Source organism: Trifolium pratense, linkage group LG3 (genome assembly GCF_020283565.1).
Source record: "Trifolium pratense cultivar HEN17-A07 linkage group LG3, ARS_RC_1.1, whole genome shotgun sequence".
Classification (NCBI taxonomy): domain Eukaryota; kingdom Viridiplantae; phylum Streptophyta; class Magnoliopsida; order Fabales; family Fabaceae; genus Trifolium; species Trifolium pratense.
The window spans coordinates 39921052-39948525 of record NC_060061.1 but is presented as its reverse complement, the minus strand read 5'-3'; the positions used below and the strand labels follow the sequence as shown (position 1 = coordinate 39948525).

General features: G+C 31.5%; 1 protein-coding gene, 1 long non-coding RNA gene and 1 pseudogene across 2 annotated transcripts; all 3 read right to left on the bottom strand.

The window, feature by feature from the left end:
- Positions 1 to 1860: 1860 nt before the first annotated feature.
- On the bottom strand, positions 1861 to 4636 carry LOC123916317 (isoleucine N-monooxygenase 1-like). Its single transcript, XM_045967752.1, has 2 exons — positions 3592 to 4636; positions 1861 to 2688 (listed from the first exon to the last, which is right to left on the bottom strand). Exons 1-2 carry the CDS (start codon positions 4570 to 4572, stop codon positions 2056 to 2058), a joined length of 1614 nt encoding a protein of 537 aa, XP_045823708.1. The 5' UTR covers positions 4573 to 4636; the 3' UTR covers positions 1861 to 2055.
- A 9968-nt stretch (positions 4637 to 14604) lies between these two features.
- LOC123917426 lies at positions 14605 to 15775 on the bottom strand. The gene is made up of 4 exons (XR_006812449.1): positions 15612 to 15775; positions 15466 to 15509; positions 15209 to 15246; positions 14605 to 14992 (listed from the first exon to the last, which is right to left on the bottom strand). It is a non-coding gene; the product is annotated as an uncharacterized LOC123917426 (long non-coding RNA).
- A 572-nt stretch (positions 15776 to 16347) lies between these two features.
- Positions 16348 to 19398, bottom strand: LOC123915092 (annotated as a pseudogene).
- Between the last annotated feature and the right edge of the window lie 8076 nt (positions 19399 to 27474).

The window sequence follows — 27474 nt, the reverse complement described above, 5'->3', positions numbered from 1 at the left end:
GCTCTTCATGTTAAGCTTGCTCGGGACGTATTTGTACGACACCCTCTGTTGCTCGAGCATCTAAGCTCGACCCAGAACAGGTTTGAGTACCCCTTTATACTCCCTTATAATAAATTTTTGATTATAAAAAAATAAAATTTTGCTCTCCTGCCTTTCTTTATTTTATTAGAGAGGAAGCACCAATTGTGAACACCGATGCCGCAAAATAAAGAGATGAGGTAAAAAGTGTCAACATTTGATCATCGTATTTACAATAATTAGTTTCTTGCATATGTGCATGCTTCCTCTCATACACTTGGGGGAAGAATTCTATCCAAAATCATCCATGGAAGTAACTCCACCTGAAAAGATTATTCGTTACTATTATAACATGTGTTTGTAATGCAACAATGCACAATCATTAAACTCTTAGAACTTGTAACCTCAAGGCCTAACTCATAAAACATTCTTACCTGAAACACCAAGATCATATCGAAAGAGAGAGCCACCAAGAGCACCAACAATGCACGAAAAGATGAAGTGCCATGTAATCTTATATTCATAAAGATGAGCCCTTTTGTGAGTCCCTGCATTAGTAAATGCTCCACTGGCCATAATTTTATGTTTTGTTTTAAAAGTAGAGACAAACAAAGAATATAAGTTTTCAGATAAACCTCCTTTGCAAGACTTTATATATAGACTCAATTAAAACAATAAAAATGATTACATGATTTTATCCATCTACATTCATGTTTTAACCAAAAAAACACACCCAAAATAGATTTGAAAGGATAAAATATGAAAACTAATTTTTAGTATTACGAGTCATATCCTTATTTGATAGTGAAAAGGGAATATCAAGAGTGGAGGTGACATTTTGTCAAAAAGAAAAGAGTGGAGGTGACATGTATAAAACATAGATATTCTATTGATTTTGTTGAATAAAAATAACATTTTATTAGCTTATTTTCGAATCATTAAAATGTACCAACACATGCATAATTTGTTACAGACAACAACCATTGATACACACAATTTCTTCTGTTTGATGGTGGCTATATAGATTTTAGGCTAAATTTCAGTTTTTGGCCCCTAACTCCAGCCCCATTTGACAAAACCATTAAGCCATAAGCTAAATTGAATCATTTCGTACTAATACTTAAAAATGCCTTGCAAATACCAAACAAATAAGTTTTTAGGCCGGCCTTTGAATGATACACATGAGTTTATTTAAAAGTAGGGATCAAAAGTTGTAACGGAAACTATTTGGAGAACTTAAACTTGTTGAAAAAAATTCGAAATTTTGAATGATAAACATGAGTTTATTTAAAAGCAGAGATCAAAGTTGTTCCGTAACCGGCCTAAGGATAGACTAATTTAAAGGACACCAATTCCACCGCCAACTTGTGGGGGTGTCCATTTAAAGTCAGAGCTTTTCAAAAGATCCACAACTTCTGCTGTTAAGCCAAAAATATGTCAAATAAAAATGGTATAAAAATATATTAATTGTCAAGAACACATTTTTTTCTTATTTGAACACATTTCAACTAACTTTTAAATGAACATTATCTCCACCTATAATCATATATATTCAGACCAGTTTATATATATATATATATATATGGGGAGGGATCAAATTACACCGGTGTAACATTTGAGTAATGTTACACCGCTCAATAAAGCTTCAACGAATACAAATTTTACAAAATCCACTGTTGGATTGAAAGTTTATATCATTTAGATCATTCATGTTCAATTTTACAAAAATCTAAAATTGTTTGATATGTTATTGAGACTGATCAAGATTAACGCTTTATGTGTTTTTATTGAATACCGGTATATATATATATATATATATATATATATATATATATATATATATATATATTCAGACCATATATGAGAACATCAAATATATAACAATATTATTTCATTCCCCCTTATTAACATCAAATACCCATGACTCAACATTTGAGCCCTTTTAACAATATAATGACTACATGAAGTACATTTTTTATTGATTCATTTCCCCTTATTAACTAAATTATTACTGCCTTATTAATTATTTCAAATGTTTTATGGATGATACAATTCGACTGCCAATCTTGGCTTTGCTATTGCCACAAGTGGCCCTCCAAGGTATCTATCACCATTAGAATACTTGAGAAGATCAATGGTTGATACATTAGGAGGTCCACTCCAATTGAAGCCATGGAGCAACCTACCCAATAACATTATTGTCATTGTGGTTCCAAGCACATTTCCAGGACAACCACGCCTTCCGGTACTAAATGATATGAACTTTAAATCTGGTTCCGCCAAAACAACCATAGACCCATCATTTTTTAGATGTCGTTCTGGTTTAAACTTGTAAGGTTCATTCCAAATTTTTGGATTTCGACCGAGTCCTTGCTTGCTTAGAAGTACATGGCTACCTTTTGGGATCATGTAATTACCAACCTTTATGTTGTCCATAGCAACATGGGGAGGATTAAAAATTGTAATGGGATGAAGACGAAAAGCTTCTCTTGCACACGCTTTCACATAGTTGAGGTTTGGAATATCTGATTCTTGGAGTAGTCTTTCTTTTCCTACCACACTGTCCAATTCTTCGGTGGCTCGTTGAAGTAAATCTGGTTGATTTATCATTTCTGCTATTGCAAATTCAGCTGCATATGATGGATTATCCACTCCTCCCAGAAAAAGTTCCTACAAGTTTGAATTTGATGATAGTTGTAATTTTGTTTGAGTTGATCAACTAGTCCCCAAAATTATAGAATATGTCAATAATGAAATTTAAATTAAACTGTAAACAGTTGAAGGTGGAGGAACATTTAAGCTTAATGACTTAGAAATGATTTCATCTAACGTTAATTTGGCATAAATTCGCCCAGATTCATCCAGGGCACAAGATTTCATTGATAAATTTCAGGCTTAAGTACACATTTCGTACATCCCTTAAGTTTATTTTAGGTTTCAATTTGATCCCTTACATTTGGATCCTGGTATTGGATCAACTATATAGGATGTGGGAACTCACACTCTGGGGAGAATGTTGGGTTTCAAGTGTGAGCGGTTAAGTCTCACATCGACTATGTATGGGAAAAATGTTAGATTTATAAGAGAGGTGACTCATTAACCTAATGCATATAAGTGTGGTGTCCAACTCACTTGTAGAGTTGATTTTAAGTCCAATTTAGATGATCCCCTGCTGCCCCCTCGTGACACAACAGTGGTATCATAACCTCTACAAGATTCGTTGGGCCACCCACCATTTATATCCACGCACCAAGCCCAATAGTGCTGGGCGTGAGAGAGTGTGTTGAGAAGTCGCACATCAGATGTGATTTGGACTGGACAAGGGTATTGCTAACGAGTTAGGCCCAAAACTCAAATCTAAGATGCAATCCTCACCTTACAAGTCGGTTTTGTAAGGATGAGTTGGGCACAAACTCAATTCTAAGACATGCGGCTTAGATTTTTGTATGCAATATAATTTTCGGATTTAGTTTATATATTATAATTTTTTAAGTCGTCCATCGGAATTATTTTTTTACTAGCTCTGCCACCGAGAGAAACGAAACAAAAATAAAATTGAGTATATTATATTACTAGAGTTTGAGCCTTGATTTCCTCTGATGTCAATAATGGTTTGTTGTTGGCATCTTTGAGAGAGATTAAAATATCAAGCAAGTCCTCTGCATCAGCAGCACTAGTCTTTGATCCATCTTTCCATTTTTCAATTCTCCTTTCAATGATTGGATCATTATACTTGTTCACAATACTCATAGCATCTTTCACCTTTCTCTCATGACCATCAATGTCAAGTCCCCTCAACAATGGCATGTAATCAGAAACACAAAAGGCAAAAACATACCTAAGCAATGTGAGCATGGCATCTACATATTCCACTTCCTCAAAACCAGGACCTCCATCATTCCTACCTTGTCCAAAGTATCTTGTATTAAAAAACAATTTCCTCATCAAATTACAACAATAATGTTGTGCAACAATACGAACATTCACAAGACCATCATCATCATCCGCAATTTTGCATTTGTTGTAGACATAAAACATGAGATTATCAGCTTCTTCGTTCCTTTTGTCTGCGAGCCATTGATGTTTGTGGGGGGAGAACAATTCATTAACAAATATTTTCTTCATTTTTTTCCATTGTTCCCCAAAGGGTGTAACAGCTGTTGTCAAGAAACCTTTGCTTATGATATCAGTGGAAATTGATATTGGTCTTGATGCAAAAGCAGCATCATGTTTTCTAATGAATTCAAGGGCAATGATGGGACAAGTAACGGGGATAACATGGACATTTCCTAGACGGATACATGCTATTTCGGTGTTCAATTCTTCCATCACTTTGTGTATCCACCTAGTTGCAGGTTTGTTTGCTAGCATTTCAGGAAGATTACCAACTATAGGCCATGGTTTGGGACCTGGTGGAAGTTTGGCTTTATTAATAGTGTTTGCAATTAAGATGTGTCTTATGATTTTGATTACCATAAAGCCAAAAAACATTACAAGGAAAAGATGCCAAAAGGATAGGGGAAGTAGGAAGAGGAATGTAGGAGTGTAACTCATGGCTTTGTAAAATGGATTTTCAAACAAAACAATAAGCAAGGCACTCAAACAAAGGAACAATATGTTTGAGTTCATGAGTTTGGTCACTTATGAGAAATTGGAGCCCTATTTATAATTAGAGTAAACCATGGATTTACTCCATCTCAAGTATAATTTTTTGGCAAATTAAATGTTAACTAGTGTGCCCCTAGGTACTCTTTAACACCTTTTAAGACCTAAAATAGTAAGTTTGTTATAGAATTTTTTTGGAAATACCTAAAGTCAACACATTTGAAACTAATTTTTTGAATAAATTTTTTTTAAATGGAATGCTTAAAAATTATCCGGGGGCATTCGTTAGCAAGACCCTAATTTTTTATCTAAGATTTTTAGTTTATTAAATAATATTGGATTTAAAACAAAAAGACGATAAAGAGTTTGTATTTTTTTTTCGGTCATATATATTAGAAGCACTCCTGTTATAAATTGAGAATACGCTAAAGACTAATATCCTCTCCACTTAACAAATATGGGAGATACAAAGGATAAACTCTTCTTTTCTTCTTCTCTTCTAACCCTAGTCGTTACCATTTTTTCTTCTTAGTTTATCAAATAGGGGTGATAAATTGACTTGAAATCACCCCTCCAAATCGTTTTTTCTTTTTCGTTATAATAAATAAGTGTGATTTTCACATATTTGTTTGCTTTAATTTCCCCACTATAAGAAATTTGATTTTTGGTAGCGCCTTTTTTCGTTACAAGTCATTGGCAAACTACTTTTAGTGCCCGTCTTGTAACGGTGTATTTGTAACAAAAAAGGCGCTGTCAAAAATCAAATTTCCTGCAGTGTCCGTCTTTGTACGGTGTATTTTGTTGTTCGGTTTTTGTGTGGCGTATTTTGTTGTTCCGTCTTTGTGCGATATTTATTTGTTTCAAGTTGAAGAATAAGTTCGATCTAGTGCAGATTCAATCAATGTCGACTTTGGTATTATCAACGTTACAAATCCGGAGGCATGAATATTCCGGACACTTCAATATAATATGTAGGCTTTTGCAATTTGTCGTTTTATGTTATTAACATGGATACTGTTAGTTTGTTCGCATATTTATCCTTTTTGTTTTTAGGGGCTTTGAATTTGTATTGTATCTATGTACTCTGTCAATTTGAATGAATGAATATCGTTTATTTTAAGTAAAAAAAAAAAAAGACAAATATTAGAGATTATTGTTTCAAACTTATAAGTATCTTGTGATCTATACCCCTCTCTAGTAGAGTTTTTGTCTTTCGTGGAAATCGAACCACGTACCCTTGATTCAAGTACATGTTCAATAATTTTAGTCATTGAAAATCTCAAAACTTTTGGTGAGTAGACTTTTTTTTTTTTTTGCTTCCCTTCGCACTTCTTACTTCAACAAACATTAAACCCTAATTTTTCATTTACTCATTTCTATTTTAAACGGATCAAATAATTCAACTTTTTTTTTTATGAAAAACAGAAAATTTAATTTAAAAATGAAAATTTAAATGGAAATGTTATTAAAATATCCACGTCAGCAAATGAAGTCTACTCAACATGCCAATTTATCAAAAATTTTACATGTCAGCAAAAAATCTAGTTCAGAGACCATTTAAAAAATTTTGAGATTTTGTAAGGACCAAAATCAAAACGAGACATATGTACAAGTACCAAAATTATATTTAAGCCTTTAAAGTATTTTTTTTTTAATTAGTTTCAATGTATTTCAAAGTTAATTGTTAATTAGTTTAAAGTATTTAACTAAATTTTTTGATGATCAATTATATGCGTATTATAACTTAAATTTTTGTATATAATATAATTTTCATATTTAATTTATATATTATAACTTTTTAGTAGTCCACTCCAATATTATTTGCTGGCTCCGCCACTGGGACGAAGGTAGTATATATTTTTCTTAAACCAAATGGCTTAAAGACAATTTTTTTTTTTTAGCATTTTCTTATTATTAAAGGGGGAAACAACTATATATGAACCATCGTGGTAGTACAAAAATAGAAACAAAAACTAGGCACGCAAACACAATAATTGGATGGTAATGGCATCGAAGGTAGAATGAATATATCTCCAATGCATGGTTTTGTGGCTTGCAAACACTTCTAGTCCCCCACTACTCTTTCACACCTAACAAACAGTCATTGTTGCTGCTTGCTGCAAACACTTCTAGTCCCCCAATAATTAATCCGTTGGTGAGTCCGACCCAAAATATTAATCCAATAAGTAGAAGAGTTTCATGGAAGAGTTTCATGATTTAAGTATCGCATTGAACACTTTTATATACTTGATGTTAAACTCCTAGCATTGCCACATCCTTAAGATCTAAAGTTCACGATTGCTTTCACTGTATAGGCACTGACCCAATTATAGCACTTTCTTTTTCTGCGGCTTCACTCACCTATTAGTATTCAATGGATCAACACTTTAATCCAGCTTATAAATAGCTCTTTCTGTTGCCCAACTCTCAACGAAAATACCAATTGTTAGGACTTAAACACATGAGAAGAGTTCAATCCAAAATACTATTCCGATAGGTGGGGAGAGTATCATGGCGTAAGTACCACATTGAAGACTTACTATCTTTGGGATCTTATACTACACCGTGGCTCAAAACCTGGATCCACTTTATTACATAAGTAAGCAGTAACCTATCTAGATTCCCATTATCTGGAAAGGAAAAAATAATCCATTTTAATTAGTTCGATTTTGTAGAGGAACCCTACCTTTCTTTGAACCATCAACACGTGCAATTTCTTTTCCATCAATATATCCTAAAATTTGCGCTCGAACTCCTTTTGTACCTGCTTGTTAATCTAATTCAATAGCTTTTTGGATTGCTTTATGAACAAAATTTTATTCTTTAATTGTCCAGCTATAAATTTTGCAAAATATTAAAGATCCAAAATTCTTAATTGCGATGTTGATATTTCGGTTCACACAAATACTTTTTGTCATTCAAAAAATAAGAAGCATTCTTCCACGTCCATGACAATCAAGAAAAGTCATATATTGGGTGCATGCCTTGTTAAAAAAACATATATTATTGATCTCAAGAGGTGTTAGAAGGGACCAGCAGAGACCACGATCCCCCTTTTTTAATTTTTTTTTATATTATTATGTTATTATATTATTGGTTTAATTTTATTTTCGGTTCCTCTATTTTATTAACCTCACAAATGGCCGGTCTTCTTTTGTAATTCAACTTTTTGGACTTATTTTAACATTTGATCTCATTAGATATTTTTTGCTCAAAAAATGATATTATTATTGTACAAAAAAGTGTGATATATTGCCCCAATATTAAATTTAATGACAAAATATCTCTTTTAAGACTAGAGTTCACCTCATTTTTACACAAAAAATTGCAGTTTTTATGGTAATTAAAATGCATGAGTTGATATTAAAATTACAATAAATATAAAAATAGTCTCCGAAGAGTTTGCCTTAAAAAAGTGACTCATAAAATATTCCTTCTGTCCCAAAATATAAGAAAAAATTGATCAACAAAAGTGAATGTATTTGGTCCAAATTTTTAACCAATTAATACATCAAGTTTCTTTGACTCTTTTGCTTATATTTTGGGACACATGAAATACATATATTAACTTTGAATTTATTGTAACAGTTATATTATTGTGCTTTCAAAACTTAGTTATTCTTTACTAAATTATACTTTTCAACTCGGTCCCCTAAAATTAATTCTTGCCTCATGATTGTCACGTTGTATTTTTGAAATTTGCTTGCCTCATTCATGAGGATGAATTATTGTCCTCTTCATTTCATATTATTTCCATTTCCTCAATTATGATATAGTTTTGGAAATATAATTAGTTTAAAGTATTTAATTAAAATTTTTTGATGATCAATTATATGGGTATTATAACTTAAATTTTTGTATATAATATAATTTTCATATTTAATTTATATATTATAATTTTTTAGTAGTCCACTCCAATATTATTTGCTGGCTCCGCCATTGGGACGAAGGTAGTATATATTTTTCTTAAACCAAATGGCTTAAAGACATTTTTTTTTTATTTTTTAGCATTTTCTTATTATTAAAAGGGGAAACAACTATATATGAACCATCGTAGTAGTACAAAAAAAGAAACAAAAACTAGGCACGCAAACACAATAATTGGATGCTAATGGCATCGAAGGTAGAATGAATATATCTCCAATGCATGGTTTTGTGGCTTGCAAACACTTCTAGTACCCCACTACTCTTTCACACCTAACAAACAATCATTGTTGCTGGCATGACTAAAACGAGTTTCGTTTCGATCAAAGTCCCCCAATAATTAATCCGTTGGTGAGTCCCACCCAAAACATTAATCCAATAAGTGGAAGAGTTTCATGGAAGAGTCTCATAATTTAAGTATAGTATTGAACACTTTTATATACTTGATGTTAAACTCCTAATATTGGCACATCCTTAAGATCTAAAGTTCACGATGGCTTTCACTTTATAGGCACTGACCCAATTATAGCACACTTTCCTTTTCTGCGGCTTCACTCACCTATTAGTATTTAGTGGATCAACACCTTAATCTAGCTTATAGATAGTCCTTTTTGTGGCCCAACTCTCAACGAAAATACCAATTGTTAGAACTTAAATGCATGAGAAGAGTTCAATCCAAAATAATGGTCCGATAGGTGGGGAGTGTATCATGGCTTAAATACCACATTGAAAATACTTTTTGGACTTATTTTAACATTTGATCTCATTAGATATTTTTTGCTCAGAAAATGATATTATTATTGTACAAAAAAGTGTGATATATCGCCCCAATATTAAATTTAATGACAAAATATTTTTTTGAGACTAGAGTTCACCTCATTTTTACACAAAAAATTGCAATTTTTATGGTAATTAAAATGCATGAGTTGATATTAAAATTACAATAAATATAAAAATAGTCTCCAAAGAGTTTGACTTAAAAAAGTGACTCATAAAATATTATTTCCGTCCCAAAATATAAGAAAAAATTGATCAACAAAAGTGAATGTATTTGGTCCAAATTGTTAACCAATTAATACATCAAATTTCTTTGACTCGATTTTGCTTATATTTTGTGACACAGGGAATACATATATTAACTTTGAATTTATTGTAACAGTTATTGTGTATATTGTGCTTTCAAAACTTAGTTTTTCTTTACTAAATTATACTTTTCAACTCGGTCCCTAAAATTAATTCTTGCCTCATGATTGTCATGTTGTATATATTTTTGAAATTTGCTTTTATGAGGATGAATTAGTGTCCTCTTCATTTCATATTCTTTCTATTTGCTCAATTATTATATAGTTTTGGAAATATAAATACAAAAGTGTGATATTAATTGGTCCAAATCTCTTTTATATATATATATATATACACCCCATTGGTGCGTTCAACAATAGCATTTTTTTTCTACTGTTTTTTATTAGCTTAGGCAACGGTTTTTTGTTGCCTTAGGACTTATTAAGTATTAGTTAGATGGTATACTTTTCATTCGTTCTCTAGAAATGTTCATTAAAATTAAAATATATAAATCAAATAAAAAAGTATATACACAAATTTGATTATAAGAAAATTAAATTGTATACCTTAAATAATATTCTACGTGCGTCAAGTAATTTCAAAATTATCATTTATTTACTTTAAACTAATACTTGCCCAAATTTGATCATAAAAAGATTATATATGTTATTATATTACACTAATACTTAAAAGATTGCATAAAGAAGGATTTTTTTAAAATTTTCCATTTTTGTATATACCTATGAAAGTGTGTGAATTCAAATTATGGATATTCAAAATATTTTTAAAAATAGAAAAATGACCAAAATGCAAAATTTGCAGGTTGCAAGAGAAGTGCTCACAAGTCACAATCTTCAAATTTTAAGATACTGCGAGAAATCTTAATAATATTATTAAGAATAAAATTGGTTTTTTCGTATATCTTAGTGAATACTACGAAAAACTGATTTTATATATTATAAATAGAAATATGAATAACCAATTTAAGATTTGTCGTGGTATTCATTACGATTTATCGATCTTTGACAAAAAAAGAAGAACAAAATTGTGAAACAAAGCAAAGAGAACAAAGGTCCTCTCCGACTATTTGGAGGTTCTACTCGAATATTAAAAAAAACCCTAATAAATAAAGAGCAAAAAAAATTAAAAAAATAATTATTTTCTATGTAAATTGTAAATAAACAACACATAAAAAATTAATTATCATCGTATATAATATCAAAAAGAGACAAAGTTAAAAATATATAATAACTATTATAGGGCTCAAAATTTTGATTGTGATACCGCTGTACACTGGGTATATGGGTGTGGGCCGTACGTGAAGAGAACACTTTGCCTATTATAACTAAAAACAAAAAAATTTGTCAAATAAAGCTAAGAGAACATTTTTAAGGCTTAAGGCAACATTAAAAACCGTTGCCTGTTCGATTAGAAAAACGTAATACAAGTAAACGTGCAATCCACAATGGCGCAATGTTGATTTAACACTTCTATCCATCAGATCCATTGGTCTAATATCTTTAGAAGTCCAAAGAAACTTTATAGTAAAATCTTTAATTCTAACCAATTGAACTAAACAAAAAGTTGTCATATTATATATATATACTTCATATTGTTAGATTTTTTTTTCACAAAGTCTAGTTCAACCGATAAAAATATCAAAATTATAAGGATAGATATAACTATGACCGATGTTTGGGTCTAACTACTCCACTTGTGTGTGAATATTTATGATGGTTATTGTCATTTCATCTGCTTTCACACATTTTTTCTAAATTTTGAGGGCTAAAACCTTATTTGAATTGTTTGGCCCTTCGAGGCTTGTCTGTTTGACTTCTTAACTTTCATAATACCACTTCTGACCCCTTAACTTTCACAAACTTACAATTTTGCCCCTTAACTTTAGCTCTTTTGGCAAAAGGATGACTCCACTGATTTTGACTAAGTCAACACACTTGTGACAAGTGACTCGCATGTCACGTCAGCATTACTTGCCACATATACTGATGTGGCATGTGAGTCATTGACCACATGACAAGACATGCTGACGTGATATGTGGGTCACTGACCACGTGGAAAGACATACTGACATGGTATTGATCACATTGCAAGACATGCTGAAGGAGCCAAAATTGCAAGTTTGTGAAAGTTAGCGGCCTAAAAATCATATTATGAAAGTTAATCGGCCAAAATCGTAAGTTTGTAAAAGTTAGAAGGTCAAAAGTGCAATTTAACCTACACATTTCACATTTTTAGAGTATTTTTATAGAAAATGATAAATAAATTGTCAGTGTAGAGTTAAGAATTTGCAGTTTATTTTAAGAATTTAATTTATATACACTGTCACTGTAAAGTTATTTTACACGTGCGTCAATAATATACTACCACATCATGTATTGTTATTAAAACATATGATGTGTCACGTTCATTAAATAATGTGGCAACACATCATTGGATGCATGTGTAAAAAATCTTTACACTTTATATTAATGTTAAAGCAACAATATTTGTGAATATAAACTTTTGCAGTTTATTTTTCTGTTAAAATTTTTTAAGTATGGAGCTAGAGTATGTATATTAACTAGCTTGATCACCCGTGCGTTGCAGGGATTTTATTTTTTTATTATTTTTTTTGGTACATGGATTTTATTATTTATTTTTTTGTAACCAAATATTTTTTATTTAAAAATTATGGTATAATGTCTAGATAAAATGAAAATATATAATGGCTAGATAAAAAAAATACATGATATAAAAACTGAAATTAAAAACCGAAACTGAACGGTACAATCATATGAAGCATAAAATTTGTTAGTTTATATATAATTTTTTTTGAAAACTTCTAGATATGTTTTTGTTTGGTCCCTTTCATCAAATAATTTACCGATTTATATATATATATATATATATATAAAATAGCTTTACTAAATTAAATTTAATTAAAAAAAATTCAATATTAGACATAATGCTATCCACACCACTGGTTTAGGTAGACACCACCTTACACTAAACAAAAATCACTCTTAGGCATTTTCATTCTCTAACCCTAGTTTTGTAACAATGCTACGCTCTTTCATTCTCTCCCACTTCATACGCCGCAGCCGCAAACTTTCCTCCAACACCCACCGCCGAGATAGGCCGCGTGTAACGACCCAAATTTATTATTCACTATGTAAGTGTTTATTTATTTGGTGATGTGACTTTTAAGTAATATAGTAACTTTAAGTTATTTATCGAGAACTTAAGTTAACACGCGGGTTTATGAGTTTTAACGCGAGTTGGACCGAGCAATTGGGCTTGAGGCCCAATGGGCCTTAGACTTAAGGAGGGGGGCGCTATATGAAGCCTTTAGAGAGAAATAGTTCATTTTCCTTGTTGTTCTTGGAAGCTAGAGAGAAGGGAGAGCAAAAGGAAAGCTAGGGCAAGGGCTTGAAGGATAGATTCAAGGAGCCATCTTCGTGAGTTCGTCAATATAAGGTAAGAGAGTAGATTTCATATTCGTGGTTGACTCGAGAAAGGGGAGAATGTCGATTTCTCCGTACCCGAACTTTCTCCACCCCATTTTCGTTTTGGTTTGGGTGACCTTTTTTTAAAGAAAATGAGATCTAATGTTCATAACATGTTTATTATGCTCTTACCATGTTGTATGAACAAATTGATGAGGTTTAAAATGAGAATTTGTAGATGTTTTTGTTAAGAACTTGTTGTTTACGAAGTTGTTTATAAATGTGTCAAAATCCATGAATAAGTGATTATTGATGTTAAAAAGTTGCTTATAAGTGTTTTTGAACATGAATAGACGTAGTATATGCTTGGTATATGTTCTGGAAGTAACATAAGTGATTTTGGGGTCAAAATAAGTATTTTTACGTTCAAAATCGCGTTTCTGGATCTAGACTGCTTTTGGCGCATCATAGTTTCTGGCAGCACCATGCGCAGAAACTGAGTGTCAATGTGGTTTTGAAAAGAAAAAAAATTGTGTTATAAACATTTTTACTTCCAAATTAGTATTTAATCTTGTATTTGTTGCATAATAAAACATGAAAATAATTCTGACTTTTTTTATTCTCTATTATTGTTTTCCTGAAGACCAGTTAGAGAGTTAATTCAGCGAGAGGTTTTCGATAAAAACTGCAGGAGCAAAAGAAGAAAGACTCTGAAGGACAAAATAGCAAACGTAACCATGATGCAGAACTTCAAAGTGGAAAAGAATGTAAGACTGCTAAGGATTATTTTTTTTAACCTTACATTGTTCATCGTCAAAGATGCAATTCATTTTTTGTTCTTATCTCACCATTAGGTGGATCATATTATGTCGAAGCTCTTTTAAGATTTCAATCACTTTTAACTCTAAGGGTTCATTAATTCATTTATTTTTTAAGCAAACACTGTTTAAATTCATTTTCAAAACAAAAAAAAAGTCAGTACGTAAATTGCTTTAAAAAAGAGTCCTTAGTAGAGTAGTGTATGCTGTTCTCAAATCCTACTTCCTTGGCCATAGCTGCCATCACATTAGTAACCTTGAAAGAATTTTTTACAATAAGATCATAAATTTAAAACAGAACCAAGGTTTTAAATTGCGGTTGTGGTCGTGGATGCGGTTGCAGTTGTTGCGAATACGGTCATTGCGGTTGTTGCAACGTGCAATGCAGTTGTTGCAGCGTGAAATCATTATTAAATTTCAGAAGCTATATAAAATGAAACTAGCATGTAACTACACTATTTATCTACCATTACATAGTCTTAGTTTATTCCATAAACAATAATTTGAATGTATTGAAAATACGAGAGATTGTTAAAAGTAAGATTTTTCATTAATTTGACACAAATTAGGATTTGAAGTTCATAAATTTTATTTTTTGGTGAGAAAATTTGAACGAACATCGTCGAAAATATCTGATGCGGCTTCCGATGCGGTTACGATGCGGCCGTACACGTGAATTAAGATCACACCGCAATTGCGGATGCGGACCGCAATTTAAAACCTTGAACAGAACTATAAGTTTACTTCCCTATTTGAATATGAGGGTGTTATAAAGGTGGAAGCAATACAGGCAATCTCATTATATGCCATGTTTTCATTGTAATTATTCATGGCCTCATGCTTTGTTCATCTAGTGTTTATAACATATGGACTTTATATATATTATCTATCAAAGAATAAGGAATTTTAGAAGTATAAGAATTGTAGTAAGGAGTGGATATTTCAATGACTTGTGTCTGCATATCTTTCTGCTGAGTTTAAATAATTAAGGATATTCCAATAGCCTTTGAACTTTGTCCTCTCATTATGTTACCATTTTACTTAAAGTCACTGTCATCTATTGGTTGTGTGTAGACTCCATGAGTTGTTATCAACCACTCCTTCCTTCCTTCGCCATAGCTGGGAATCACATTAACACAATTCAAACAACTTTTACTCAAATCTTGAAAATACATGTTTTAATTGTCTATTTGTAGAGAAGTAATTGTTAGTAAATTGCACCACAGTTTTTTTTGTTATGACTGCAGAAAAGTAATATGTATTTGATATGCTTTGTGCAAAACATCCAACCAAAATAAATAGCAAACTAAACTTGATAGAAAAACATTTCGTTACCTTTGTGAAACACAAGCAAGATCTTTGAAAATGTGAGGCTGGCCTATGAAAAAAACATAACAAATACATAATCACACATAATATATTGCAGAAAGAAATGGTTCATGGTTTCATGCTGTTCATATATATTCATGCTTTGTTCATATATATATATATATTCATTCTTCACTAAATAAATATTCATGAAATTTGTTTTGTAGAAAACAACAATACAAAATAAATATCAAATTGAACTTGATAGAAAAACATTTCTTTACCTTTGTGAAACACAAGCAAGATCCTTTGAAGAATTGAGTCTAACCTATAAAAATACACAAAAATAATCACAAAAATTAAGTCTCAAACAAAGTAACATAATAAATTGCACGCAAAAATAGTTCATGAATTCATGCTTTGTTCATACATTCATGCTTCACTAAAAATTGATTGTACATTGAATCTAATCAATTAGTTTTATCATTTTCAGGTTCAAGAAGTCAATGCTAAGAAAATGACAATGGAGTAAATGAAGATTGGTCATTGAGTTCTCTGCCTAGTGGTGAAGGAAAGAAGGGGGAAGAGAATGAGGGAAATTGAAAGAAAATAAGGGCTATTTATATTGTTTAGATTACTTGTTCTCCAAGATTTACTTATTAGTTTATAATATTCTACTATATGCCTTTATGCAAGGACCTTTGGAGGGAAAATCTGTCAAGCTTTACAGCTCACAAAGCCACAAAAGTCAACAAAATAGGCGTGTGAACTTGGATAACCCCTGACAAAACTTAAAAAATTGGATTACCGCCAATTGATTAAACAAATCGGTATAATTATAGAAAAAAACTCAAACATCTAAAATTGAATTGCACAGTGGAAAAATAGCTAGTCTCCCTGTCAAGATTATAGATTGGGGTGACCAAAGATTACAAACACAATCAATGAAATGATTAGATTTGAATGTGATCAAACTGAGATTGAAATTATGTGAATCCTGTCTATGATATCTATAGGGAAAAACGACCAATGTGGGAAAATTAGAAGGAGACTTATTATAGAGAAAGAAGAAAAAACATGAAAGTTGTATCAACCAAACATCTTCACTAAGAGACACTTTGAAGATTTTCATAATAGTCTCAACATTCGACAACCTCTAGTTTCGACTACGGAGGTGTATTAGAATTATCAGTAAATATCTTTAATGGCTTGTTGGACTATAATGGTTTGTTGTTGAGATCTTTGAGAGAGATTAGAATGTCAAGCAAGTCCTCTGCATCATCAACACTAGTGTTTGATCGGTTGATCCATCTTTCCATTTTCCAATTCTCCTTTCAATGATTGGACCATTATACTTTTTCACAATACTCATAGCATCTTTCACCTTTCTCTCATGACCATCAATGTCAAGTCCTCTTAAGAATGGTAAATAGTCAGAAACACAAAAGGAATAAATATACCTAAGCAATGTGAAAAGGGCATCTCTATATTCATCATTCCTACCTTCTCCAAATTACCTTCAATTAAAAATCATTTTCCTCATCAAATGTTGGAACATGATGAAGAATTTGGAGGGAACTTGGTATTGAAAATAAACACAAGTGTAAGAACCATGTATAGTGTGAATTGAAAAAAGACTCTTTGAGTCCCACATTGGAAAGATCACACTACTTGGTAGTGTTTATATACCACAAAGTGACAACCAAGGGTATGCCCTTCGGGTACCCACTTTTGTAAGAAAGGGAGACTGCACACAATGTCAAATATCACACACGCGCGCGCCGCTGTCGGCGTCCGTCCGGCTCGGGCTTGGTTGATATATTAATTTTTTAATACTAAGAAAAAGAAATTTTTGAATTTAAATTTCTTTTAATGCGTGTCCCTTAATTCGCACATGTTAAATGTGCGAATATCACACACACAATGTCGAATATCACACACGCGCGCGCCGCTGCCGGCGTCCGTCCGGCTTGGGCTTGGGTGATATATTAATTTTTTAATACTAAGAAAAAGAAATTTTTGAATTTAAATTTCTTTTAATGCGTGTCCCTTAATTCGCACATGTTAAATGTGCTTAGACCAAGTCTGAAACAGATTTTCAAATCTGTTAACGGTCAAATACGTGGCCTATTCTTTTGCCCACGTTTTTGCGTTTGACTGAGCAACTTCAGCTCCTGAAAATCCTCTGATTCCAGCTCCCTACTTGCCTATAAATACCACTTCATTTCTTCAGTTTAAAATCACTTCTTTTTCTCTGCATTCTGAGAAAACTGCTTCTTTCTTACTCTCTATTTTTTCTTCGAAAATTATTTTTGTTGTTTCAATTTTTGAACGGTTGTTTCCGTAGAATTGATATTCGTATATCAATTAGAGTGGTTCGAAATTTCGTACCATATTTTGGTGTTATTCTGACCGATACTACAGTGCAGTAGTTTATCGATATTTATTTGAAAAATGGCTGTTTTATCCTGGGGACTTCGCGGTTGATATACTACAGTGCACTTCTTCGAGTAGTTCCGCGAAACGTCTTAAAGAAAGCGACCTAGTACGCGACTCAGCCAATAATTTATTTCGTTGCCAATTTTGAAAAATTCGTTTTCTGTTTTTTTATAAAGTCAGTAAACAAGTTTATAACAATTACAACAATAATTTCGTGCAACAATCCTAACATTCACAAGACCAAGATCATCATTTAGATTTTTGCATTTGTTGTAGACATAAAATATCAGCTTCTTTGTTCCTTTTGTTTTTGAGCCATTGATGTTGGTGGGGGGATAGCAATTCATTCACAATTATTTTCTTCATTTTCTTCCATTGTCCCCCAAAGGGTGTAAGAGGAGTTGTCAAGAAACCTTTGGTAATGACATCTGTGGCCATGGATATTGGTCTTGATGCAAGAGTAGCATCATTCTTTTTCAAGAATTCTAGGGCAATGAAAGGGCAACTAACAGGAATTACATGGACATTTCCTAAGCGAATGCATGCTATTTCGGTGTTCATTTCTTCCATTATTTTGTGTATCCACCTAGTTGGAGAATTGTTTGCAAGCATTTCAGGAAGATTACCAACTATAGGCCACGGTTTGGGACCTGGTGGAAGTTTAGGTTTGTTTAGGTTCTTGTATCTTATGGTTTTTGATTACCATTAAGCCAAAAAATATAACAAGGAAAAGAGGCCAAAAGGACCAAGTGAGTAGCAAGAGGAAAGTAGGAGTGTAACTCATGCTTGTAAAAAGGACCCTTATGAGAAATTGGAACCCTACTTATAATCGTGATTCAGCAGGCACACCGCAGCAGAGGTTGCCGCTTTTGAGGATCTGAATCGCAAGTTGTTGATCATATGATTTAATTAGTGGTAATTATTTGTGATTATGATAATAGTAATTAAACTATGTATGTCACTCTAAGCTGTATTCTTTTTTGGCTTAATTAGTAAAATGATCCCTTAAAGACATTTTTTGTTTCAGATTGATCCCTTAAAGAAAAAAAAAGGTCCAAATAGGTCCCTTAAAGAAAAAAAGTCCGAATAGGTCCCTTAAAGACATCTCCGTTAATCAGTTTGGTCCTATTTAGACCTCTTTTTAGGGACCAAACTGATTAACGGAGATGTCTTTAAGGGACCTATTCGGACTTTTTTTCTTTAAGGGGCCTATTTGGACCTTTTTTTCTTTAAGGGACCAATCTGAAACCAAAAATGTCTTTAAGGGACCATTTTACTAATTAAGCCTTCTTTTTTTTAGTTTATCTTTTTTTTTATGCGGGTTTGTTTGGTAAAAATAAGCTATAAGTTAGCTGATAGCTGAAAAGCTAGCTTATAGGTGATAGCTGAAAAAGCTAGCTAATTGAAATTAAAGTGTTTGGTAAAATTAGCTTTTGAATTAGTTAATAAATATTAAATGACATAATTGATAGTGGGTAGTTTATTTTGTAGAGTGTGTAGTTATTAAATTAAAGGGTAAAAATGGAATAAAGTGTAAAAAGCTATAAGCTCAAACGCTATAGCATCTGACAAAAAGCTATAAGCTAGTAAAAAAAGCTTGTTACCAAACACCCGGTTGATCTTATGGGAGTTAATAATTTGGTTTTTAAGCTCATATAATAAGCTATAAGCTAACTTATTTGTGTTACCAAATACACCCGGTTGATCTTATGGGAGTTAATAATTTGGTTTTTAATATGCAATTGGTTCTACAATAACGTCGGGTGTAATTTAGCCATCGTAAAGTCCAAAAGAAGATTGATATAAAAGAAAAAGTCCAAAAGAAGATTTTAATATTTGCAGAAGTTGGATTTAGGTAATTTATATCGGAGAGTAGTTAATTAAATAATTATTACGTAGTAGTTTATTAATAATTTAGGTATTAATAGTATTTATATTATTAGTTGGACTTGAATTGTTAGTTAATTGGACCTTTAGGCCCATCTAAGGTTTTATCCATTTAGAAGTAATATAAATGTAGTGTTGAACACAAATCAAAGTAATGAATGAAAATGAATGTTTTATTTTATGTTTATTTTACTTGATTTCTTTATTGTTTTTCTAGGTTTAGCTTGGTGTACCTTGATAGAGCTTCAACTCTCTACCAGCTCGTTTGGCCCAGCTTTTTTTAGAGTTTATGCAAATAGCTTACGGAAATTTTATAAATTATTATAAGTTTGTTAAGGTAGTTTATAATAAAATAGCTTATAAAATTACAATTTTCACTAGTGTGAACTTATAAAATAGCATATAACCTAATTTATATTGCATAAACTGTTTTTTAGTAGTGAGCTCTAAAAAAAGTTGGGTCAAATGAACCCTTAACAATCACTACAAAAGAAAGTGTCTAATGGCAGTATACTTCCTGCGGCGTTAGACATGAAACCGCCTTTAAAATTAATTGTGACGGTTGTTTAAGCCGCCACAATTAATTAAATAATTATGGCGGTTGTAATGCTAATTGCGGCGGATCAGTGGAATTGAGGCAATAAATTGATTATATGCGACAATTACGAGCTAACTACGATAGATGAACGGAACAGCCACAATAAATTAGCTAACTGCGACGGTTGGAAAAGCTATTTGCGGCAGTTGTTGAATTAAAAACAATATTTAAATATTATAAAAAATATAACAATTTAATATACTATAGTAAAAAAAAAAAGTTTAATATACTTGTTTTCAACTAATTGCGACGGTTATTTAAACTGCCACGATTAATCAAATCTTTGCGGCGATTGTAATGCTAACTGCGGCGGATCAATGGAACTGACACAATAAACTGACTATATGCGATAATTACGGAGATAACTACGACAGGTGAACGAAACGGCTGCAATAAATTAGCTAACTGCGAAGGTTGGTAAAGCTATTTGGAGCAACTAGTATGGAAGATTATTTGACATTTTTCATCTCAATATATTTGTATTTATGAGGGGGAGAAATTAATGTGCTTTGCGCCCTTTTTCCTTCACCATGGTTTTGTCCCATTGTGTATTTCTGATAAGGTTTTTAACGAGACAGTTCGCACAAAAAGGATGTTGTACTATTTTTTCTTCACTAGAATTTTTCCCATTGGGATTTTTTAATAAAGTATTAATGAGGCATATCTTCAATGGACATCCAAGGGGGAGTGTTATAAATATTTTAGTCATGCCCATTAGTATTGACTCATGTCATTTGGCTCATGCACTTTCCTTTAAATAAGACTCACATTGTAATAGAACATACATCTTGATGAGAATAATATAATCTCTATTCTTTCTCTCTTCTCTTGTTTATCTCTATTCCTCTATTCTTATACATGTTTAGAAATAGTTTCATAAAAGAAATAATTTTAAGATCTTAAATTGTTCCCTTCTCTATTTTAGGGAACAATTATCTCGCGTTGCCTAAAAAGAACCGGCAACAGTCATAACATGTTAGTTAAGCAACCTTTAGGTAACAGGTTTATATGTATTGCAAGTGTCGCTAAAGAAAACAAATGAACTAAAATAGGTAGTTATTGTTATGTTATTAGTCTATTCTTAATTTTCTTTTAAAGATTAAATGAAAAAATTGTAATTGATTTTTAAGAAAAAAATAAAACAGTCGACTAAAAAGTAAATCAGAATTTCCGATAATATATGTTGTAATTTAAAACATTGCTCTACATTAATAATGTCCACTACTTAAGTAGCGGATGATATTTTTCATAAACTTCCTATTTTTATAACGTTCGTTACTTAAGTAGCGGAGAGGTAAAAATGAAAAAGAAAAAAATAGAGAAAATTAAATAAGGTTCCAAATAAATTGGAAAGTAGTTCTCCTAGACTCCTAGTTGTGTAGAAATATCTCAAATGCAAGGTTTGTGCCTTTGTGGTTTGGAAACACTTTAATCCCACCACACCCTCACTACAAAAGTCCAAAACAAACCATCATCGTTGCCGACTGTACGATGATTCGCATGATAGAAAACGAGGTAGGTATGTTTGGAATCAAATTCCTCCATATCAGTGTTGAAATTCAATACAATAGCATGGTGCCACGTGGTAGAAAAAGAAAAACACATGTTAAGGCATACAAATAGCATTTGATCCCAAGTCAATAAACATATACAGTATATTCTGGTTTGTGGATATAATATAACCGTGGTTGACCCGCTAACGAATCTTATAAAAACGGCTTTTAAGGCAAGGATTGTCTCTTAATTATAAATTTTTGTTCAAGCCAATACATATCTGATGTGGAATTTCTTTAAAAAACTAAAAATAAAAGTCTTCGTGATAGGTGCATGCCTCCGTGATGAACAAGGCAGATTCATGCAAGCATTTACGACACGTTTTCGTGGCAGACCTGTCGTCGCAGAAGCAGAAGCTACAGGGTTGTTGGAAGCTTTATGTTGGTTACAACAACCGCAGCTAGAGAATGTTCAAATTGCCATTGAAACCGACTGCCTCCATCCAGGTAGCGCAAGCTTTACGTACAAGGCCTGTCAACATGTTAGAGTTTGGAAGCACAATTGCTTTGTGTCATAGTCTATTAACTGATAATGATCATTGTAAGGTCAGTAATATGGCAACAAGCCAATCGAGTAGCTCATGTTTTAGCTCAAGCGACTCGTTTTATTGTAGTCCCAAAATTTATAATTATTGTCTACCTTGTATTAAACCTATTATTATCAATGAAATGAATTAGGTTTGCTTGCGTAAAAAAAAAAAGTCTATTATATTCAAAATATAAAAAAAAATATTTATCCCGTATTTTAATTACATCAATTTTTCCCCCTTTCTCATTCTTATTATTCGACAGTACGTATCATAGTGGGATTTAACAAAAATTTCAAAGAACTTGTGACCACAATTTTTTTATCATAAGTTAAACAAAAATTTAAAAGGACTTATTGTGACCACAATTTGTAAAGCCATCGATTTCTTTCAATTTGATTTAACACCACATATCCACAAAATTACACACGTATTCTATTAATTTAATTTCATATAACGTTTTATTCCTTTTTTTTTTGTTTACAACATTTTAATTATTTTTTATGTTCAGATTTAAATTTCAAAAAATTTCAAATTTCATATACTATTGTATTAACTACAAAAAAGTGTCAATTTCTTCTTTTTGATCAAACGTGTCAATTTTAGTAACATCTTATATTTTTCCTCTTTCTCATTCTTTATGTAATTCACATGATCAAACGTCCATGGTTTATTATTGGCACCTGTGAGAGTGATTAGAATATCAAGCATGTCCTCTGCATATCAGCAGCACTAGTCTTTGATCCATCTTTCCATTTTTCAAAACCAGGAACTCCATCATTCCTACCTTCTCCAAAGTGCCTTGTATTAAAAACCAATTTCCTCATCAAATTACAACAATAATGACATACGTATTTAAAAAGAAACAAAAGAAGAAAGAACAAAAAACCTTTGCGGCCACCCTTCAAATATACTCTGCATCAAGGTTTTAAATTGCGGTTACGGTCGCGGATGCGGTTGTGATCGCGGATGTTGCGAATGCGTTTATTGCTGATACTGCAGTGCGCAGCGTGTTGCGGGTGAAATCATTTTGAAATTTCACAAGCTATATATAATGAAACTACACTATTTATCCACCATTGTATAGTCGTAGTCTATTCCATAAACACTAATTTGAATGTTCTTAAAATACACGGTTGAGAGATCATTAAAATTAAGATTTTTCATTAGATTTGACACAAACTATGATTTGAAGTTCATAAATTTTATTTTTTGGTGAGAAAATTTGAACGAACATTGTCGAAAACGTCTGATGCGGTTATGATGCGGTCGTACACGTGAATTAAGATCATACCGCAATTGCAGTGCGATGCAGTTGCGGAGGCTACCGCATCAGCAATATTGTGGCTGCAATTGCGGATGCGGATTGCAATTTAAAACATTGCTCTACATTTATAACGTCCGCTATTTAAGTAACGGAGGATATTTTTCATAAACTTCCTATTTTTATAACGTTCGTTACTTAAGTAGCGGAGAGGTAAAAATGAAAAAGAAAAAAATAGAGAAAATTAAATAAGGTTCCAAATAAATTGGAAAGTAGTTCTCCTAGACTCCTAGTTGTGTAGAAATATCTCAAATGCAAGGTTTGTGCCTTTGTGGTTTGGAAACACTTTAATCCCACCACACCCTCACTACAAAAGTCCAAAACAAACCATCATCGTTGCCGACTGTTCGATGATTCGCATGATAGAAAACGAGGTAGGTATGTTTGGAATCAAATTCAATACAATAGCATGGTGCCACGTGGTAGAAGAAAAAAAAACACATGTTAAGGCATACAAATAGCTAGGGGTGTACGTGGGTCGGATTGGGTTGGATTTGGAAAAAACCAAAACCCGAACTACATAGGGTACTCCGATTTGGGTATAGTAAAATAACCACACGTTATAATATTGGGCAGGGTTGGGTAAATCCACTAAATTCCGGGTTGGATTGGGTTTGGTAGTGGATTACCCAGATTATTTTTCTATTTTTTTATATTGAATATCTAAATGTCGAATATTATATTTTTTAATAAAAATAACTTAACCATTCTATTTTCTTAAAAAATAGTGTAACTTTTTTTTCACTATAAAAATAATCACTCATTTTATGTGTAAATTCACAAATTTACGGATTGGATAGTGTGTTATACAAATGGTTTTTTTTTTTTACTTTTTTTAATATCAAATGACTAAACGATGAATAGTGCGATTAATTATCATATTTGTTTATAAAAAATTTTCAATCTTTTTATTTTCATAAAAAATAGTATAACTTATTTTCAATATAAAAATATTTAATAATCAGATGACAAAATCTTTAGTATTTTCATAAAAATTATTTCAAAATACATAACACTAGTGGGTCAGTGGATTTTTCGGGTTGGGTCCGGTTTTACCCACAACCCGATTTTCTTTATGGGTTTTCCATTTTTGAAATCCGTATCCACCCATTAGCCTGACCCGACCCACTTTTTTGGGTTGGATTGAGTGGATTTGACCGGATCAACCGAATTTATCCATGTACACCTACAAATAGCATTTGATCCCAAGTCAATAAACATATCATAGTGGGGTTTAACAAGTCAATAAACATGTTATTTGTATGTTCAGATTTATTCCCAGGTATGTTTGTATGCTATTTAATAAAGGAATAAACCTTCAGTTTTCAGATTTATTCCAAACATACCTACCAAGTCAATAAACATGCTATCAAATAACATGTTCAGGCATACAAATAGCATTTGATCCCAAGTAAAAAAAAAGGAATAAACCAATTTTTCCCCCTTTCTCATTCTTATTATTCGACAGTACGTATCATAGTGGGGTTTAACAAATATTTCAAAGAACTTGTGACCACAATTTTTTTATCATAAGTTAAACAAAAATTTCAAAGGACTTATTGTGACCACAATTTGTAAAGCCATCGATTTCTTTCAATTTGATTTAACACCACATATCCACAAAATTACACACGTATTCTATTAATTTAATTTCATATAACGTTTTATTCTTTTTTTTTTGTTTAAAACATTTTAATTATTTTTTATGTTCAGATTTAAATTTCAAAAAATTTCAAATTTATGATTTTACCCCACATATACTATTGTATTAACTACAAAAAAGTGTCAATTTCGTCTTTTTGATCAAACGTGCCAATTTTAGTAACATCTTATATTTTTCCTCTTTCTCATTCTTTATGTAATTCACATGATTTGTAATTTTTTTTAGTAATGTGAATATTTATTTTAGTTTAAATATGAAAATGGCACATGCAAATATAAAGATTTTTTATTTTGGTTCTTGTAATTTTTTTTTTAATTTTGTTCCGAATCGACAGAAAGTCCATCATACACGAAGACCCATCAAAATGTGATAAACACAATCACCGTGAATTTTTAGTCACTAGATTACTTGACAAAAAAAATATAATACTTTAATTACTATAATTTACTCAAAAAACTAAACTCCATTCTTAAATAAGTCCATATTAGACGCTATGAAGTAATACTTATACAATCCTTTCAAAAACACGTTAACTAGATGTGAGATGCGCCGTGCAAGACGATCAACAACACATGCAGTGCCAAATTAAGATTATAAAATCACGGAAAAACACAAAAAGAAAAATTTTATCAATGTGAAGATCACTTATTTATATCAAAAGAAGAAAGAAAAAAAAAATAGAAGTATAAGGGTGATTCTAGGCCAAAAATGACATAAATTCACCCATCTCCGATGAACAAAGGAAAAATAGTACTTAAAAAAAGGAAGAATTTTTTCTCAAGAGAGAAAACTAGGGCCGGCCGGCTTAAAGGTCGCCTTAAATATAGATGATCATAAAAAGAAAAAAAAATTAAACTACGTACATGACTTAAAATACCTTAAATGATACATTATGCTATGAGAATGAAGGAAATAGTAAAACATAATATACAGCTTAAATGCTTGGTATAAAATATATTTTGCAAGAAAATAAGAACTATAAAATACAAGAACAACATATTATATTTGTCGACTATTTATCTCTGTTAATTTAATTAAGGAAGGGGTTACAGCACATCATCGTTTAGCGAATGAGATTTGTTGTATTCGAAAGCTGCTAGCTAATGATTGGGAGGTGATTCTTACTCATACTCTTCGTGAGGGAAATGCGTGTGCTGATGTGTTGGCTAAACTAGGTGCTAACTCTGGCTCGCCATTGGTGAATGTTCCTACTCCTCCTAGAGATCTGGTTAAGCCACTCTGGGAAGATGCTTGGGGTGTAGAGTTTATTAGGGAGTAATCCCTTGTTGGCTTTTTCTTTTTCTTTTTTCTCTTATGTAACCAAAAAAAATTTCATTTGTTGACATATTACATGAGAGCAATATGAAATCAACAACATACAATAACAGATCATATTTACCGCTTTGGTCCCATATACATGGAGCCTTTAAGATAAAGAAAATTTTATGGTAGATCAGAAAAATTTCATTGTACCGGTTCATCAGATCATTAAATTATTATGTAAATGAATATATTTTTTAAAAGAAATGATTTTTCTATCATTTAAAATATTATAATAACTGAATGCTATTTATCAAAATTGTTAAAAAATAAAATTATATTTTTTTAAAATTTTTTTATCACTAATAATAGTCATTATTGGATTTTTTAATGAAAAAATGTAAAAAAGTTAGTATAATGCGTACAAAACATTGAACTTGTGTTTTTTCTTATGAAATCATCACCTCTCAAAAATAATAATCGAAAAATAGTTTTTTGATTTATAAAAATAATCAATAATATATTAATTAATTGATCTAATGTACCGGTACATTAAAATTTTTCTGATGTACCGTAGAAGCTCCCTTAAGATAAATGGAACATTTGGTACACACGTCGCTTGCTTGTGATTTTTGCAATAAATGAGTAAAGTGTGCTAAATATGTTGACTATCGGTTTTTACTTATTTTTTAAAATATAAAAAATTAATGAATAATTGCTAAAATTTTGAAAGTAATTCTTAATATTTTTCTCAGTGTATAACAATAAGAACTAATGGACTACTCCCTTATAATATTTTCTTTGCTTACCAAAAAAAAACAAAAAGAACTAATGAACAAATTGACAATTATGTTAAAAGGTATTAATGTTCATACATTGTATCTATTATTTTCTTATATTTTAAAAAACTAAATAGAAATTTATTATAAAAAAATAAAAAAATAGGAATTGAAACTTGAGTAAGTAAATAGGAGGTTTATTATTTATTATAAATAGGACCCCGAACTTGTTAAGTGACCAATCGCAACCACTTAAAAGATAT